General features: G+C 38.9%; 1 protein-coding gene across 1 annotated transcript in view; it reads right to left on the bottom strand.

Annotated features, from left to right (window-relative positions):
• KCNN2 (potassium calcium-activated channel subfamily N member 2) overlaps positions 1–17,363 on the bottom strand; it is a 131,712-nt gene that overhangs the window by 27,227 nt on the left and 87,122 nt on the right. Inside the window, exon 7 of the mRNA XM_040540892.1 lies at positions 429–570. Coding sequence (XP_040396826.1) covers positions 429–570 — 142 coding nt within the window. The remainder of the gene's footprint in view (positions 1–428; positions 571–17,363) is intronic.

Here is a 17,363-nt window from a genome sequence, read left to right as displayed (position 1 = left end):
ATAAAACTACATACAAGCAAAATGCTTTAGCAGACTAGCAGCCATTGTGTTTCTATGTTTGTGACTAACTTAATTTTAAGAAGCAAAAGTCAGAACTGTAGATTCATTATTACTAGTAGTCCAATTACAAATGTCCAAAGATAACTGAGATGTGATGCCTTAAAATGTAATGAAAGACTCTTAAGATTTTGAAGCTGAAAATTATGTCAGGGTGGAATTTGTTTCCCTGTATTTCATTACACAGCTATTAAGTTTTACCTCAAGAGGAAGAAAACCCTCTATTCCATTACCATGGAATGAAGGGCCATGGGAATGGTGCAAGTAAGTCTATATCCTACAAATTAATATTTCTTTACAACCACCACAAGTTTGGGGATTAATTGCTGCTAACAATCTCACATCCAATGGATAAATTCAGAAACACTCACCATGATTCCAGTGAGTAAACAGACTCCTTTCCCACAGTATGTATTAGGTACCATGTCACCATATCCAATGGATAGAAAAGTTATTGAAATCAACCACATTGCTCCAAGGAAGTTGCTAGTAACATCCTGTTGATCGTGGTACCTGGAAAGAAAAAGAAAACAAATTCTTTACCATGCAAATTTCTGTTAGTTTTTACTCTGTAAGAAAGAAATCTCAGTAACTGCTCATACAGACATTTCTGTATCCTAGGGTTAATTATTTTTAAAAGCAGCTATAAAGAACTAAATAAAACTCAAATACAAAGGCATCAGTAGTAAAGAAACTGAAGACAAAACAATAGAACAAGTAGTAGAGATTCTCTGGAAATTTTATATTTTAGTATTCTGTTACTACTATAAAATAGCAGAAAAATAGCAGAAACTGTAATATACCAGGATACAAAGTTTTTTAACAGAACTTCTTCATCAGGGGTACCAGTCCTGATAATCCTCTGCAGTGGCATAAGACATCAGTCTGTTGCAGGCTGAAGCATATAAGGAAGTCAGAAAAGGTTGTATGGGCAAGCAGAAATCGGAGCAAAACTCCATCTCCTTTGCCTAACAAGTACATCTGTGACCAGGAATCTAATAATGAACTACTGCGTAATGCTTTATTAGAAAACCTAGTATCTTCCCTCTCCTTCAGCATGTTCAAGATAAATAGTATTGTATTCCTCATCATTACAAGATCCTCACCATAAATATAAGAAAACCTCTATTTAGTGCTAAGTCAGCTAATTAAATGTAATTTCCTGATGTGCCATTTGTTGTCCTAGTTTTAATATTCTAATGGAATACACTCATTTTCTCCTTCAAAGAAAACAAGTTCTGATGAACAAGCTAGTCCTCACATGACAGGTATAGATAATCAACTGGGAAGCCATAATGACACATTTTAGGAATAAAAACTCTTGTCAACACTCAGCTTGCAGGGGAAAACGCACCCTAACGTAGATTGAATTTTGCTCCCCGTTCAGAGCAGCTCTGCAGCAGAGACTATTTGTGACAGCTACTGCAGCCTCAAGGTTGCAATAACCCCTGCAGCTGCTGTGAAGCCTCAGGTTGGTTATGCATGCTGCTGGATCTTCACAAGTATTATTTTATTCAATCTCCAAAACAGCACGTTATAGAGTACCGCCAGAGAATTAGTTCTGTAAGCAATCTGCTTTTGACCACCAAAATAACTGCTTCAGTCATCCTCCTTCCTGGACCTCACCCTCAATGCTGGAGCAGACAGAAATGCTGAGTGGGCAGAAAGCAAGCTCAGGAAAACCCCGTATTCTCTCTCTTGCAAGATATTTGCTCTAACTATCTGCAAAATGCCTCCATTCTTTTCTTAAATTCCCACCTCTGCCCGGATGGTAACAATAACCTGAAAATTCTGCTTGACAGACTACAGCAATGTCTCCAAAACAGTCTGTTCCATTGTTTGCCTGTACCCTTCTCCCTGTCGGCATCAATGTTGTCCTTCTCACACACTTCATGCAAGCTTTTGAAGATTTTTTGTTCTGCATCTACAGCAATGCAGGAATTATCCACATTTGGAGATCTAAGGAGATCTAAGGATGAGAGTGATAGAAATACTGATAGTCACAACAACAGCAAGGGTAGTAACAACAGCACAACAGCAAACTTGATCTAACTCATCACCATGAAGTTCTGCACAACAAAAAGAGATCTGACATTGTGTTTTTTTGTTTGTTTGCTTTTTTGTTTTGTTTTGTTGTTTTTTTCCAGCCTGCACTGCAGATGCCAGATGTTACAGATTTTAGTTTTCACTTAACAGACTTAGCTATGAAATAGCTAATGTCTACGAAATATATGGATGCAGAGAGATAGAGACATATTTATCCCATTCAGGAGGCAAAAAGAGAGCTTGCACATCATGCAGTTCTCTACACAGTATCACATATGTGATATGACCAGAGGCTTTGGACAAGCTTCACAGAAGTGACCTAAAGCCACAACACACAGTATTAAGCTAGCAAGTTACTTAACTAATAATAAATGCTTATATAAATATTTATAAGACATTTCCTTAATGTTCATCTTTGGGTTTTGAACCTGGTCATTTCTGTACTTCAGACAAAACACAGTTTAACTACAAAGATAAAAACACAGTGCAATGCCCTTCGTTTTTCCTATATTTTGTCCAAACTGTTACATCCTTTGAATTTCCAGCCCTATATTGTGATACTTATAGAAATGTTGATGTGACAGAAAACAGAACATTCAAATACAACTCAGTAAGTCTGTGAAATAAACACCTGTTTCACATAAAGAATACAAAAACCTCTCTCACCTAGTTGTGGTTTTGAGGTTATAGTTCAGTGGTCAAACAATGCACACTATTTAAAAATCATCATCAATATTTATGACTCTATTGTGACCGACACACAAAGAATACATTGTACGCCCTGTATGGGCTCAACTGCTCAAGCGTGGCAAACCATGACAATGAGAACCCAATCACATCTTTCAAAAACAACAACAAGAATACATCTCTCATGACTTTACAGGGAAAGTTGAAAGAGGGGCTTCTCATGTTAAAAATCCACCAGTAGAAGGAGGGTTACTGTCCCAATAATCCCATGGCTTCTATGCCAGATGTACAGGAAGGCGGACAGGTTTTGTATTTTTTTATTGTCTTTATTGTCTTTAATATCCTCTTTAATATCTTTATCGATGATCTGGATGAGGGGATTGAGTGCACCCTCAGTAAGTTTGCAGACGACACCAAGTTAGGAGCGTGTGTCGACCTGCTCGAGGGCAGGAAGGCTCTGCAGGAGGATCTGGATAGGCTGGACCGATGGGCTGAGGCCAACTGTATGAAGTTCAACAAGGCCAAGTGCCAGGTCCTGCAGCTGGGGCGCAACAACCCCAAGCAGAGCTACAGGCTGGGAGATGAGTGGTTGGAAAGCTGCCTGGCAGAGAAGGACCTAGGAGTACTGGTTGATAGCCAGCTGAATATGAGCCAGCAGTGTGCTCAGGTGGCCAAGAAGGCCAACGGCATCCTGGCTTGTATAAGAAGCAGTGTGGCCAGCAGGGCTAGGAAAGTAATTGTCCCCTTGTACTCAGCTCTGGTGAGGCTGCACCTCGAGTACTGTGTTCAGTTTTGGGCCCCTCGCTACAAGAAGGACACCGAGGTGCTTGAGTGAGTCCAGAGAAGGGCAACGAAGCTGGTGAGGGGTCTGGAGAACAAGGCTTACGAGGAGCGGCTGAGGGAGCTGGGGTTGTTCAGCCTGGAGAAGAGGAGGCTCAGGGGCGACCTTATTGCTCTCTATAGGTACCTTAAAGGAGGCTGTAGCGAGGTAGGGGTTGGTCTGTTCTCCCACGTGCCTGGTGACAGGACGAGGGGGAATAGACTAAAGTTGTGCCAGGGGAGGTTTAGGTTGGATATTAGGAAGAACTTCTTTACTGAAAGGGTTGTTAGGCATTGGAATGGGCTGCCCAGGGAAGTGGTTGAGTCACCACCCCTGGAGGTCTTTAAAAGACGTTTAGATGTTGAGCTTAGTGATATGGTTTAGTGAAGGACTTGTTAGTGTTAAGTCAGAGGTTGGACTAGATGATCTTGGAGGTCTCTACCAACCTAGATGATTCTGTGATTCTGTTGTGTTGTTTTGTTTTGTAACATGTCTTGTGATTTGTGAGTCTTTGTGCTAAACCGTTCTGGTATGTCCATAAACCCCTCTGATTTTCGTAAAATGATGGGAATATACTGTCAAGTGCTATGCCATGTCATCACGCAACAGGGCCACTTCCGATCCCGGCCTGAGCTAGCCAAGCTCAGAGTCTCCCTTCTCAGTTGAGTGGGAGAAACAACAGCACCTACAAGCTTAGATATTGGCTATACTCTGTCCACCATCAAATTATCACCAAAATACATCAAAACTTGAAGAGCACTTTCTTAAAACAGAAGAAATTCCAATGTCACATTCGTACAGCCATGAGAACCACCGAAAAGGAGTGTGGGGGGCATTTGAACCGCTTCATTTTGAGGAGGAGGGCAGACAGCTACTCATCACCCTTCTGACTTGTTTTCAAAGTTACCACAGCTGGAAAGGCTGAACTTCTTCCTTCATGGAGGGAACAGTAAAATGAACAGAGCAGAAATTAACCTTTCCCATGTTTATCTATCAATGCACCTCTAATGCGTGGCACTCAAGCCACCGGATGGCCTGAAACAAGTTATCCACATCATTGTGTTCTTCACTCACTATCGAGACTGCCTCCAGCAGAGCTGAGGTCAGGGACATTGCGTTGAGGAGAAATCCACACTAACAGCTGGAACAAAGCCGTCTCACTCACTGTCAGCAGTCATCAACCTCTGCCAGCATTTCCTCATTCCATCTGGATCGTGAAAGACAGGTTGGATGTAACAGACTCCAGATTGCAACTACGGTTTTCCTAAACTATCCATTCACTCTGTGTCTGAGTGCTATGAAAAGCTCAGGAAGAAAATAAGAAGAAAAAGAAATAGTTCCTTTCAGAGATTAAGTTCCAACTAAAGCAAAATCTAGTCATTACTAACCACATTCTAAAACTTAAGCTTTTAGGGATTAATCTTTAGTTAGATAAAGATTCTCATATTTCATAAAGCTTCTGGTTTTGTCTTTTTTATTTGAATCACTACAAAATATTTCATTATCTAAAATCCACTATTCTTAGTCAATAAAAACTTGGACTAGAAACATGGTGAGCCATTTAAATTAGAAGATAAGGGCTAGTATTTAATTGTGTTAAATCTACAGCTATATACAGTTTGATGTCCTGGATCACATCCAGCCTCATACAGCAGCAGAATAAAGGGTCATTTAGAAAAGCTGTGTATTCCCCTGAGGTAGGAAAATCCTTGGCTGAAGTCACACAAACATAGGTCTTATTTATCACTTTTTCCTTCTTTCTCCAGTAAGGAATGTGCTCACAGGCAGGTGGTACTACAGCTGGAACTTGCTGCTCTACAAGACAAACCCTCATCCTGTGAAATGCCACTAGTCAGTTCTCACCAACCAGCATGTATTAGTCCTGACACGACTCTAATTTCAGCCAAAATTAGCTGAATGATTAGATTCATGCAAAAATAGAATGATTTGATTCCTTCCCAAGCCAAACTGAGTTGGACTTTTACCATTCATCTCAGGAAGGCATAAATATACTACTCGACTGTTTGGGTTGTCAAAGCGGTATTCCAGAATCTGTATCGAACAGCAGTCCTTTTCTTCTGGTTTCACTATCAGATTTGTGATTTTCAGTACCGCTTTCCTGCGGAATTATGTTTCTATTTGATGACGTTTCATTTGACTGATAAAACATCTGCTTTTTAGCTACATGGCAGTTGTCACACAATAATATCTTGACATCTAAGTCATGTTCATCTTAGGAAGTAATGAGTAACAAGAAATTAAATATAACATGTAAGTTAACCACCAGCATATTAATTGGTGCTTAGCAGATTTGCTTCAGTTTACTTGGCCTCCACAGCCAGCCTCTGATAATTTTGCACTCTTTGGTTGTGTTTTCTTTAACAAGTCAATGAAAGAACTAAAAAAAATTGAAAAGATGACCATTTTTCTAGGGACAAAATAGTCTGCTTTTATAGTGACCTAAAGGAACTCCAAGCTTGCAGTACAAAGCCAATCTGGGCAGTTTGGTCTTGTCAAACCTTAAAAACTTTTAGACTAATTATGGAAACAGGCTCAGCCCATTAAATCAGAAACTTGTCAAGACTCAGCAGAGACACTGATTGATCTAACTAGCTATTACAGCTCTCCCACAGCACCGGGCCATTCTGTTACCAAGTGCCTTTTTAGTCTTTCTTCAACAGTAGGTACTGGCAGTTTGGTTTTTTTTTTCTGGTAATACAATGGTGATAATAGGTCTTTTTATTACTTCCCATTTCCTCCTGCTTTAAAGAAAGACAAAAAGAAAACCATAACTGCTTTTAGAAGAAACAGGAGCACCAACTCCTTGACTAATGAAGTCAGTGAAAGAAATGTTGCCTACCTTCACGAGTTTAGGATCAGAAAGGCTGAAAAGTGGATGTCACAACTTTTCTATTCTCTAACACATCTCTTGACATCCTCCAAATATTTATGCACAGCAGCAAAAATGTTCTTGTCATAAAGCTGTTCCACGGAAATGCAAAACACTATGGCAAATGCCTGGATTTCACAGACAGATTCACAATAGTAGCAGTTCTGAACCCAACCATAAGCAATCACTGTGATCAAGCAGTCTGAATTGCTTCTACAGGGCTTAAAATGCTAATTATTTTTCTTTTAAGAATATTTGTGGGCCATTCATGGAAAACTAATATACAACAGCGAAATGTTAAGTGTAATTACATAAGTAGCATATGTGCTATATTAAATAAAATTAAAACAAATGATGGGACAGTGAGAAGTCAACACAAAAACAGAACGGTGAAACTGCATGGTTTAAGAAAGTTTATCATTATTCTTGAATATAAACTGCGCTTTAGACACAGGTGTGGAAACATACATAAGGATTTAAATCCTTAACTGCTTTCAGATATCGATGCTTGGACAAGGGGTAAAGAAGTGGCTAATTGCCACTTTTTTTCAAAAGGCACCAAACTTTTATATGACTACCACTGGCAAAGTTCTTGCCTTCTTTTCTCAGAGCTGTAAAGAGCTGATGCTCTACTGAATCAGTATACCTGTCTGCAGCCTTAGGAGATGTAAACAGCATACATTTTTCCAAGAGAAGCCATTTGGCTGCAAGCATAATGTGAATATACCAAAGGAACTGAAGTTGCCTGCAAGTATTACGTCCATTTTCTTTTTGACCTACTTTAAATAAACATATAAAAGCATGAAGAGAAGCTGCTGAACCACTTCTATAAGTACTGGGAAATTGGAAAACCTGTAGATTTGTGAGAGACAGCAATCCACTAAGATGAACAGTGGCATAGATAGGAGTGCTCAGTATCTGTGCACAAATAGGAACCACTGGGAATAAAGTGAGAACTATTGCTTCAGGTCTTGGACTATATGAAAATAAATATGTTTAATAAGAAACTTTAAAAATAGTTTGTTCAAAAACTTTTCTTTTGCCCCACTTATGAAACACACACACCCCACTTTTTTTTTCCAATATAATCAAATTCATTCTCCCACTTCTCAGCAATTTCAAGCTTTTTTTTTTTTTTTTTTTTCTGTCCCCTCATCCCTCCCGCAGTGGCATAACTGAGGTCAAATTTTCTCTCTCTTAAGGTCAGGAGCAAAACTCCTATTGACTTCAGTGGGGCCAAGATTTCTATGTTTTTGTGTGCGTTTGTCTGAGTTTCTGCTAACCATCCCCTAAAATGTTACCAGCTAGTGTTCCCATGCTTATTGATTTCAGAATTCTTACTCTGCCATTGTCTTCACCTCACGTTTTGGATGCCAAGAAAGCCCCGCTGTTACCAGTATGATTATGTTTATCATGAAACATCCTAATAAAATTGCTAAGCTAATTAAACTAAAAAGAAAATTTGATGTTTTTCCTCTTCAACATTTCGAAGCATAATAATGAAATAAAATGCTCGTTTGGGGATTTAGACTTAGCTATAACATATATTTACTTTCAGTATGCTCGTTGTGATTCAGAAAAATAACAGACTAAAGATCCTGGAAAGCTACACCATAAGTGTTAAACCAGTCAGATCTCCAGTTACCTCCTGAAGATCTGAATGAGCTCTGCTGGCTCTACATTCAGCATGTTTGCAGCAGGGTTTCTTTTAAGAAAAAAAAGAACTGAACAAAACAAAAAATAAAAACAAAACAACAGAGAAACACTGCCTGGAGTCATCCAGCTATATCCGCTCTGAGAAGCAGCACCCATATTCCTGCAGCAACTTATAAACAGCCTCCACTTTCCTTTAACCTCTTGGTGCATTTCTTCAGTGTCTATACTGCTGACTGCCTGAACAAAAATACTAGTAAGAGCCAAAATGATCTTTCAGACTTTTTTTTTTCTTTCTTTTGGTCTAATTTACTGAAATACTTTACTGGAGCTTTAGCATTCTTAATATTAGAAAGCACAATTTCAGTGCTTCCTTAGACTCCATCACTGGCCAAATAAAAGTAATAATCACCACCCAGAGTCTGCCATTCCTTTCTTGGACATACTGTTTTGTCCGTCCATTTCTGCTTACTAGTTCAACGCAGCATAAAGAACTCCATTTGTTTTTAGATAAATAGCATAGTGTGGTTTACTACTGAAAATACACATTAATGATAGTTACAATACCTAATCAATTTGGCATATAACCATGAGCTATTACAAAATAATAAACAGTCTTAAACATATTAAAAAGCACGTGATACTGTATTTGCCCCATGCTTGTTGATTTTAATATTTCTTGCCTGTGTCAAAACTGCAGCATTTTTACCAGTTTTAAATTAGAAGAATTTACAGAAATTCTATATAATTAAAGAAATTAATGAAAGTGACAGGAAAACAATAAAGAAAAATTTTACATGTTTAGCTGTAACACATTTTAGCATCCACCTGCCAAAATTATTCAGTGGAAATACCAGCACCGAGGGTATTATTTTTCTTTGAACAAAGCTACTGAAAAGATCTTTTTCACAAAAGCTGTATACTATTTGGAAAACAGAATTCCTAAGCTGAGTCATTGAAGAAGGGAGAAACAGGCTAAACAGATAAAAGGAGGTAGCATTATTAACACGTGGTATTTTCTCAGTACGATGGGAGATACAGATTTTAGGAGGAGTCAAAGCTGAATTGGGTTATGTGCATAACAAGAACAACCAAGATTACAGTAGCAAGATAAAAATGTATACAAGATACTCATCTTGAAGTTTCATAGCACAAGGCAAACACTAAGTATCAGGGATTAGGAAGAAGTTATGCCTATTAGCAGGTATGATGGATCTGTTAATCTCTTTGTGATTATCTGATTTAGAGCAAAAGTAATGCTAAAAATGAACAATATGGATGTGTGTCTGTAAAAGCAGGAGTCAGTTACAGTTGTACCTCCTGGCAGGGCAGCAGCATGGCAAGTACCATCCTTACCACCCAGCACTGCAGGCAGGGCATCAGTCCCTCAGAGAAGAAGACAGGAAGCTGGAACAAGCAAGCCAGAGCTAAGCAGAGGAGGCCCACCATGTGGCATAGTGCGACGTACAAGCCTGGGATGTCCTTCCAGGTTTCTGGCTGAGCCTGAGGCCATGTCACACCCCACACCTTCAGCAGAGTGAGATCCAGGCCCATGTCCCTGTTTCTGCTCGCAGGGGTTGTGGGCAGAAGCCTGCAGGTCCTCACCCTCACACGGATTCTGGCACATCCAGCACGCAAATGGCCCTAGGGACCAGGTCACTGAGAACAGGACTGAAGAGCAGAAATAGCTGCTTCGGTGCCAGGCACGAAAGAGAAAAATGAATGGTGTAGCCTGGCCCTTAGGCTTCCCACATCACTCATTTCCCTGAACCTGAAGATGAGGGCAGGGGGAGCAAAGTCCCCCTCCACTGTAAGTGAAGAGCAGGTTCAAGACCAGCTGATAAATCTGAACAGGTACAGGTCTATGGAGCCTGATGACATGAATCCCAGGATCCTGAGGGAACTGGCTGGTGTAGTTGCCAATCCTCTCTCCATAAGATTTGAAAAGTCCTGGCAGTCAGGTGAAGTCCCTGGTGACTGGAAAAAGGCAAACATCACTCCCATTTTTAAAAAGGGTAGAAAGGAGGACCCAGGGAACTACAGACCAGTGAGCCTCACCTCTGTGCCTGGGATGATCATGGAACAAATCCTCCTGGAAGCAATGTCAAGGCACATGCGAGACAAGGAGGTGATTCAAGACAGCCAGCATGGTTTATTCAAGGGTAAATTGCGCCTGGCCGATCTGGTGGCTTTCTATAATGGAGTGACTGTATCAGCTGACAAGGGAAGATCAACCAATGTCATCTATCTGGACTTCTGTAAGGCCTTTGACATGGTCCCACATGACATCCTGGTCTCCAAACTGGAGAGAGATGGATTGTAAGGGTGGACCATTCAGTGGACAAGGAATTGGCTTAAAGGCTGCACCCAGGTTAGATGGGGCCCTGGGCAACCCGGTCTGGTGGGAGGTGTCCCTGCCCATGGCAGGGCGTTGGAACTGAGTGGTCTTTAAAGTCCCTTCTGACCCAAACCATTCTGTGATTCTGTGGTTCTATGAAAAAGTTAGGAAAAATGGTAGATGAAGGTCTCTCCAACATGGATGTCCAAATGAGCAAGAACAGATAAACCAGTTTTGCACGTTCAAAAGGTTTTCTGCTATTAAGTTATTAAGATTTAAGGTCAGTCTGACAGGACTAATTATGTTCTGCATCCAACTTATATATCTTTTTCTTTAAAAGTATAATTTGGGAATCTTATAAGATCCGTCTCAAAGAGGAAAAAGACAGTTAAAACAGACCCCCTCAAACTCAGTTAAAAAACAAACACACACATAAACTCAAAATATTATTTTTTGCTGTTATTGAAAAGCCAAAATAACATTCCCCCAACCATGGGTCACAGGATCCACTGGTAACATGGAAAATACAAGGTTAAACACAAATGTTAGAACTGCTCTTTTTCACAATAATGTGAATAAAAGGCAGGGGAAAAAGCATCAGGTTCACTGTATCTAAACAGGAACATGTAAATAAAATATGCACAAAAGAAATACAAAAGAAAGTAAGATGAGTACAAACTTTCTCAGAGATGAAAGCTGGCACTAACAGCAGCAGCTATCATTAAAGTTACAACTGATTATTCCCATTTCAGAAAACTTACATTACCTATTCTTTGTTCAAAATTTTGCCCAGTGTTAACTATTTGGACTGGTATGTTTTATTATATTCAGACAATCTTTGTGTTTATTTAGATAGATGTAGCTTCCATTTGCTATGGAGCAGGGTCAGGGATTCAGTTCTTGACAGCTCTTTTGGAATTTACATTTGGTGTCATTCTGTATTCAGCAGAAGAAAACCCAGTTTTGTTATTTTCCACAGAGCTGCCTTCAGATTTTAAAGGCTCAACTCCTTAGCCTATGACAACCCCTATATGCATGCCCAGACTGCAATGAGAAGCAGCATGCTTCATATCCCTCAAGCATTAAGAGGCAAACTCAGACTGTAATGGTTATTGTTAGCTGCTGGATCAAGAGAAGCAATAGGCACCGATACTCGTGGTAAGGTCTGGAACAGCCTTGATTCGTGATCTCCGGCATAGGCGTTGCAATGCACTCTAGAACTCCAGGGACACATGCTGCTTTGTGGCCTTCACAAAAACACACTGCCACGTTATTCAATGCTAAGTACAGCTCTGCAACAGAGATGAACAACAGTAGTACGAAACACCCTGTTGCCATACAATTTTCTGCCTCCTTTTTTGGAAATGAAAACACAGATTTTAGTATCTCAGACCTCTCTAAGAGATTTCCTACATGAAGTTAACCATATTTGTTACAGCTTATCATTATTTTGTTGGTCTTCGCATCCTGAGCTTTCAGCTCCACTCTTCACAGTTTGATTTGTCAAAGTCCTAGATGCTCAGAACTCTGACTCGCACCCAACAAACTCAAAGTCCTCTATAATAACTTGCATGTTTAAGAATAAATTTATTAAACATCCAGAAGTTGCATAACAACAAAACTCTTCAGTTTGCCAAAAATAGAGGAATGTCCCAAAGCACTACAGTAGCCCTTGAAATGCCTCAGTATACATAAGTGAAACAACATGGATCAAAAAAAATTATTAGAAAAGAACTAATTAATCAGACTTCCCACAATGTACAGGAAAAAGAACAGTTGCTCCCTAGCTGCTCAATGGCCACCGTTCAAAGGCTTCACCATGGGTGGCAATGCTGATTCACCTCAACATCTTCATCTCACTGTTGTACCTGTAAGGGTACAGGTTTTGAAAGCATCTAATAGCATCTTTTTTGAAGCTATTCCAACTTTAAATTAAATTTGAAACAGAGAGAGCATGGCTCTTCAATTTAGTGGGCAGAGATACTGTCTAAAATGTTCAGAAGGGGAACTGGGGAAGGAAACGTGTCAGTGCCAATCCCAGACAAACCACTCTCTGAGGAAAGAATAGCTCTGCTTTCAAAGCAGAGTTAGACAAGTAATCCAGAGAGTCCTGAGACCACAAATATGTTGACTAATAGAAATAAAAAATAAGTAAACAAAAAAAATCTCCAGGAGCTGCTCATTCTTTCAGTTCAGTATATCATTTTTATCAGTTAAGGTTCAGTAAAAAAAAGCCATTATAAATATACATTCAGTTAAGTGGGTGTTGTAATACACAAACGTAAGTGGGACAAACGGAAGTAACATAAACAACCTTGGGGCAAAACTGTTATTTTTGAATGCTGTATTTTGTAATCTTATTTCAAAAAACACATATGCACATATATTTCTTTTCTGTAGCCATGAATTTTAGAAAGTACAGTGTTTGAAATTTGTGGATGCAGCAAGAATTAATATTATTTTTAAGATCTGTTTGAGTTTTTCAATGTCTGTAACAGAACTAGCTAAAGCTGTATCATTACTGAAATATCAATCTTTGAAAATCAAAGAAAGTTTCTTAATGAGCCCTATTGTGAATCATTCAGTATATTCAGTAGCAATTAATACCCTGCTAAAATTTTCCTTTATTTTGCATTTTGTATTTTCTCTGGAGATGCCCTGATACTGTTTTATTCTCAAACCCCTATTGGGAGGTTTCTGTTCTATTCTTCTGTTCCTTTTTTTTAATTATTATTATTTTTTTGAGATCTCCAGACAAAATCAGTTGATTTCGAAAGAATCTGAAGAAAATTTGCTGAAGAAAAACTTCAGAAATAGAGGTTTTTAGAAATAGAATTAATTATTATGCACCTAAAACTAAGCCCAGTACCTTTCCTCTATGCCAAACCACAGCAGAAATAGGTAAAGGTGAGCCTTTCTTTTCCTGTATGTATACATTGCGAAAGCGGAGAGAAATGAGGAGGAAGGCAAACCACGCAGCAAAGATGATGCTGAATTCTCAGGGAAAATGACAAACCAAGTGCTCTCTCTGAGGAGGTTTTTCTCTCATGGAACTAATTGCATTTATCACTAGGCAAATTACTATTTTTCAATATCTTGGTCTTCTACAGCAGAAACTGATATACTTCCTCCCATTAATAAATAAATAAATAAATAAATAAATAAATAAATAAATAAATAAATTACAAGCCCAGAGCCATAAAGTCCATTCTTTACCTCCGAACTTCATGAGAATGTCAACAATTCTGACAACATAAGCATGTATTCTAATGAAAAAGGGAGAAAAACAGAAAAATATCTTGCAGTATTTTCTCTAAATACCATGCACATAAGAGAGTTCTTCCTCCTGTCATGCTCTTTTCTGCCAAGACCATTTTGTTGCTTGATATCTTATCCTTCATTTAAGACTTTCTGACCTTTCATATCCATTGATTTTGGTGAAGCAGTGAAGAAAGGAACAAAATTCTGTGCTCTGAAGGAATTCCAGCAGGTGACATTTCAGCGAGAAAGAGCAGCTACATACTCTCACTCTGTGCTGTACTGGAGGGAAAAGCCTGGAGTGGCAACTGAAGTTCCCCTGAACTGAACTTACCTTTTGCACTATCTGCACCTACAGCATGCATCTGGCACTCTGCAAGTTGAATGTGTTGGAAAAATCTTTTAATAATATAGAATTTACCTAATGCCTGTTGATTCCTCTATTGCCAATTCCTGTGCAAATCATACTGTACATGTGTATCTATGTGACTTTCATACTTAACTCTTCAGCCATGATTCAGGCAGGCAAGCACAAAATTAGGGGTCATGCTGAACTAAGGATGTACGGGATGGGAACACATGACTTCAGGCATGCTGTCTACAGCTTCACTTGCTTGATAGCAACACTAGGTTTACTTTCACCTGTTGCTAATTATTCCTTTCGCAGATTGTGGAACAGTTCATAAAGGCAGTCAACATAATTAGCATTAAATTGCAACACAGACAGTATGAGTAAGCAAGTAAAAGAACCTGAAATTTACAGTGCTCTCTTGGCCCTAGAAACAAGGCGAGCTCACAGACGGGACAAGCATGGAGAAGCATATATGCACAAACCGGTCTAACTCTAGAGGGAAGAATGCTGCCCTTGGGGAGCTAATAATCTTCCTCCTTTCACTTGCTTGGCATAACTGGGCTTCTGCAAGACATTACATATACAACAGGAACTGAATCCAGTTTAAAAAAAATAAAATAAAAGGCATTTGTAGAGCTCCACGTAAACATGACTGCAGTGCTACAACTTTTTCTGGTGTTCTAGTTTTTCAGTTGTTCTGCTTCGTGAAAGTCTCTGAGATTATCATTTGAAAGCATTACAAAGAACAGCAAGAAGCAACCTACGTTTTTGGATTTTGCCCCTCATTTTAAGTGAGTAATTATGACCAATGTACAGGTCAAAGATACCATAACCATTATCAGAGTTCTGTAACTAAAGAAAAAACAAGTCAGAGAGGCACAGCAGAAAATTTTTTTTTGTAGGAGAGGAAGAAGAGGACTAGACACTGAACTCAAAGCATGTGTCTCATTCTGCTAGTGTTGGGATCACTTTATACTGAAGTTATATTTCTGTAGCTACAAAACATTCACTCCAAAATATACAAATGAGACATATTAACTCAAGAAAGTATCTGAGAAAAGTTATCTTTTATCTTTACCTTAAGGGAAAATAATCTTGGGTTTCTCTAGATTGCAACTTTTGCATTCAAGAAATTGAGTCCTGAGCCCCTCAAAAGGAAAGAGGACAAAGACCTCCACCATACAGACTAAAAATCTCTGGAAAATACATCAGATCCACAGCTTTACTTCACCCAGATCCAGTTAATTCCTCCTTTAGGTTCAGGAGCTGTGACAAAATAGAGGTATGAGCTGAGCAAAATTACAGCCACAAAGCTGTCTGCCCAGAACGGTCCATGTTTTTCGACTCTCTTTCCCCAGAGAGTGAGAAAGCAAAAAGTAAGCATACAGGATTAACTAAACGTCCTGCATTTTCACATAAATACCCTTCCTCCACAGAATGGGTATAACTAGATTGCACATCTACCTGCACAATGATTTTAAGCAATATAAAACCTCTAGCATGGCAATCACACTTTAATACGACTTTATGCTAGCTAAGTTTGAATCATTTTGTTATCCAGTGGAAGGACACACCAACCAGTAATGTTAAATATAATTCTCTGCATGGAAGAGACACAAAGAGCTTAAGTGACTTTGTTCAAGGTCACAAGAAAACTAAGGTGGATTCTCTGTTTTAATCTTCAATAAACGTCTTCTATATAATTAACTGTATTTACCAGTGTCATTTTCAATACTTTTCATATTTTTTTTTTTAGGAATTTATAAGTTTTTGTATATACTTAGCTTATTTTTTTGCTGGTTTACTGAAACCTTCACTGCATTCCTACCCACAGCACTACTGCTGTTACCTGAATAACAGCAAAGCAAACAAAGGGATCTTATTAAAACCATGCTAGAATTATTTTAGAGTAAATTTTTTATTTTCATTCAAAAGGAAATGAAAATGAACTGTTCTAATGTGTAGTTCCTGGTACAGATTGTTGCATCTCCAACAGACACTGGAGCATCAACCCACAGCATCTGGTTCTTGACTGATTATCTATGCCAAGCCTCATTTTACAAAAATTAAGAGAAATCACACTCCTTTCCACCAGAAATACAATCACTGAAGGACAACAGCGTCCTGCTGTGGTACACTGATTGCGTCAGCAGGTCTTCTGCCTCCCAGCACACAAAGAACAAGGGAGGCTTCCCATGCAATCTGCTTGCAAGGATATGCAACTGCTTGAGCAAATATCACTCTAAATGCAAGAATTATCAAGAATTACCAAGCGCAACTTTTGTTAAATGTCGGTATGCTTGGGAAAGGGAGAAAATTAATGCTGCAAGTATTACTGAGAGCTGACAAGTGTCTTTGGTGTTAAATTAACTAAATGTAACATATAATTTTCTTTTGAATACCTTGGAAAGAATCTACTGTAAAAGACCGCAATTTAACACTGAAGTTTAAACAGTCAAGGTTACAATTTTAGCAGCTCATTAGTCTGAAGGCGTACGATGATTTTCTGAAAAGATGAATGATTAAAAACAAAGTCAAAAGAAAAAGACATTTGGGCACGAATACTTAATCTGAAATCTCACTGGTTAATTTCAGGCAATGTTGCATCTCTATGATTTTAGATTGTGGGAAGCTTTGCAGGTTACATCTACTGCATTGTTCCAAGGATAGAATAACAGAGGAGATCACCTTTAACTCAAGGAATCAGAACAGAAAGCATCTTCTTTCTGAAATACAGAAGAGATGAATTGCTTTCATTAGATGACTATTACTTAATGCAAATCATTTGCAAGGTCTTTTTCCATATATGCTATTGCATGCCCAGAAATATGCAGTCCAGCCCCTGGATTGACACTAAGGTTGCAAAGAAAACATTTCGGATAATTTTCAGGTCAAGCCAATCCAAATAAGTGACTACACAACTGATGAATTTAGGATATTCAGTAACAACAGATAATACGGTGACTGAAGGAGACTGGTCAGAAAGTAACATCATCTCTCTGCAACTACCAGAAGCAAGCCTGAAGCAGCAAATGGATGGCACATTTTCCCATGCACCCAGTGTGTCACTTGCTCTTAACACCACACCACCACCAATCCAGCAGTTGGTATGCTCTGTTTCATAAGCCCATGTTTAAGATTCCCCCTCAGATTTACTGTAGCCAAATACTAAATTCAGAACAAAGCCATTGAACCTTCTGACACAACAGAATATTAACCAAGATACTTTCCAAGCTCTTCTCCTGAGATGGAACAAGGGAGC

The sequence above is a fragment of the Cygnus olor genome, chromosome Z, assembly GCF_009769625.2.
Source record: "Cygnus olor isolate bCygOlo1 chromosome Z, bCygOlo1.pri.v2, whole genome shotgun sequence".
Taxonomy (NCBI): Eukaryota; Metazoa; Chordata; class Aves; order Anseriformes; family Anatidae; genus Cygnus; species Cygnus olor.
This window is presented reverse-complemented; position numbering and strand designations above follow the sequence as displayed.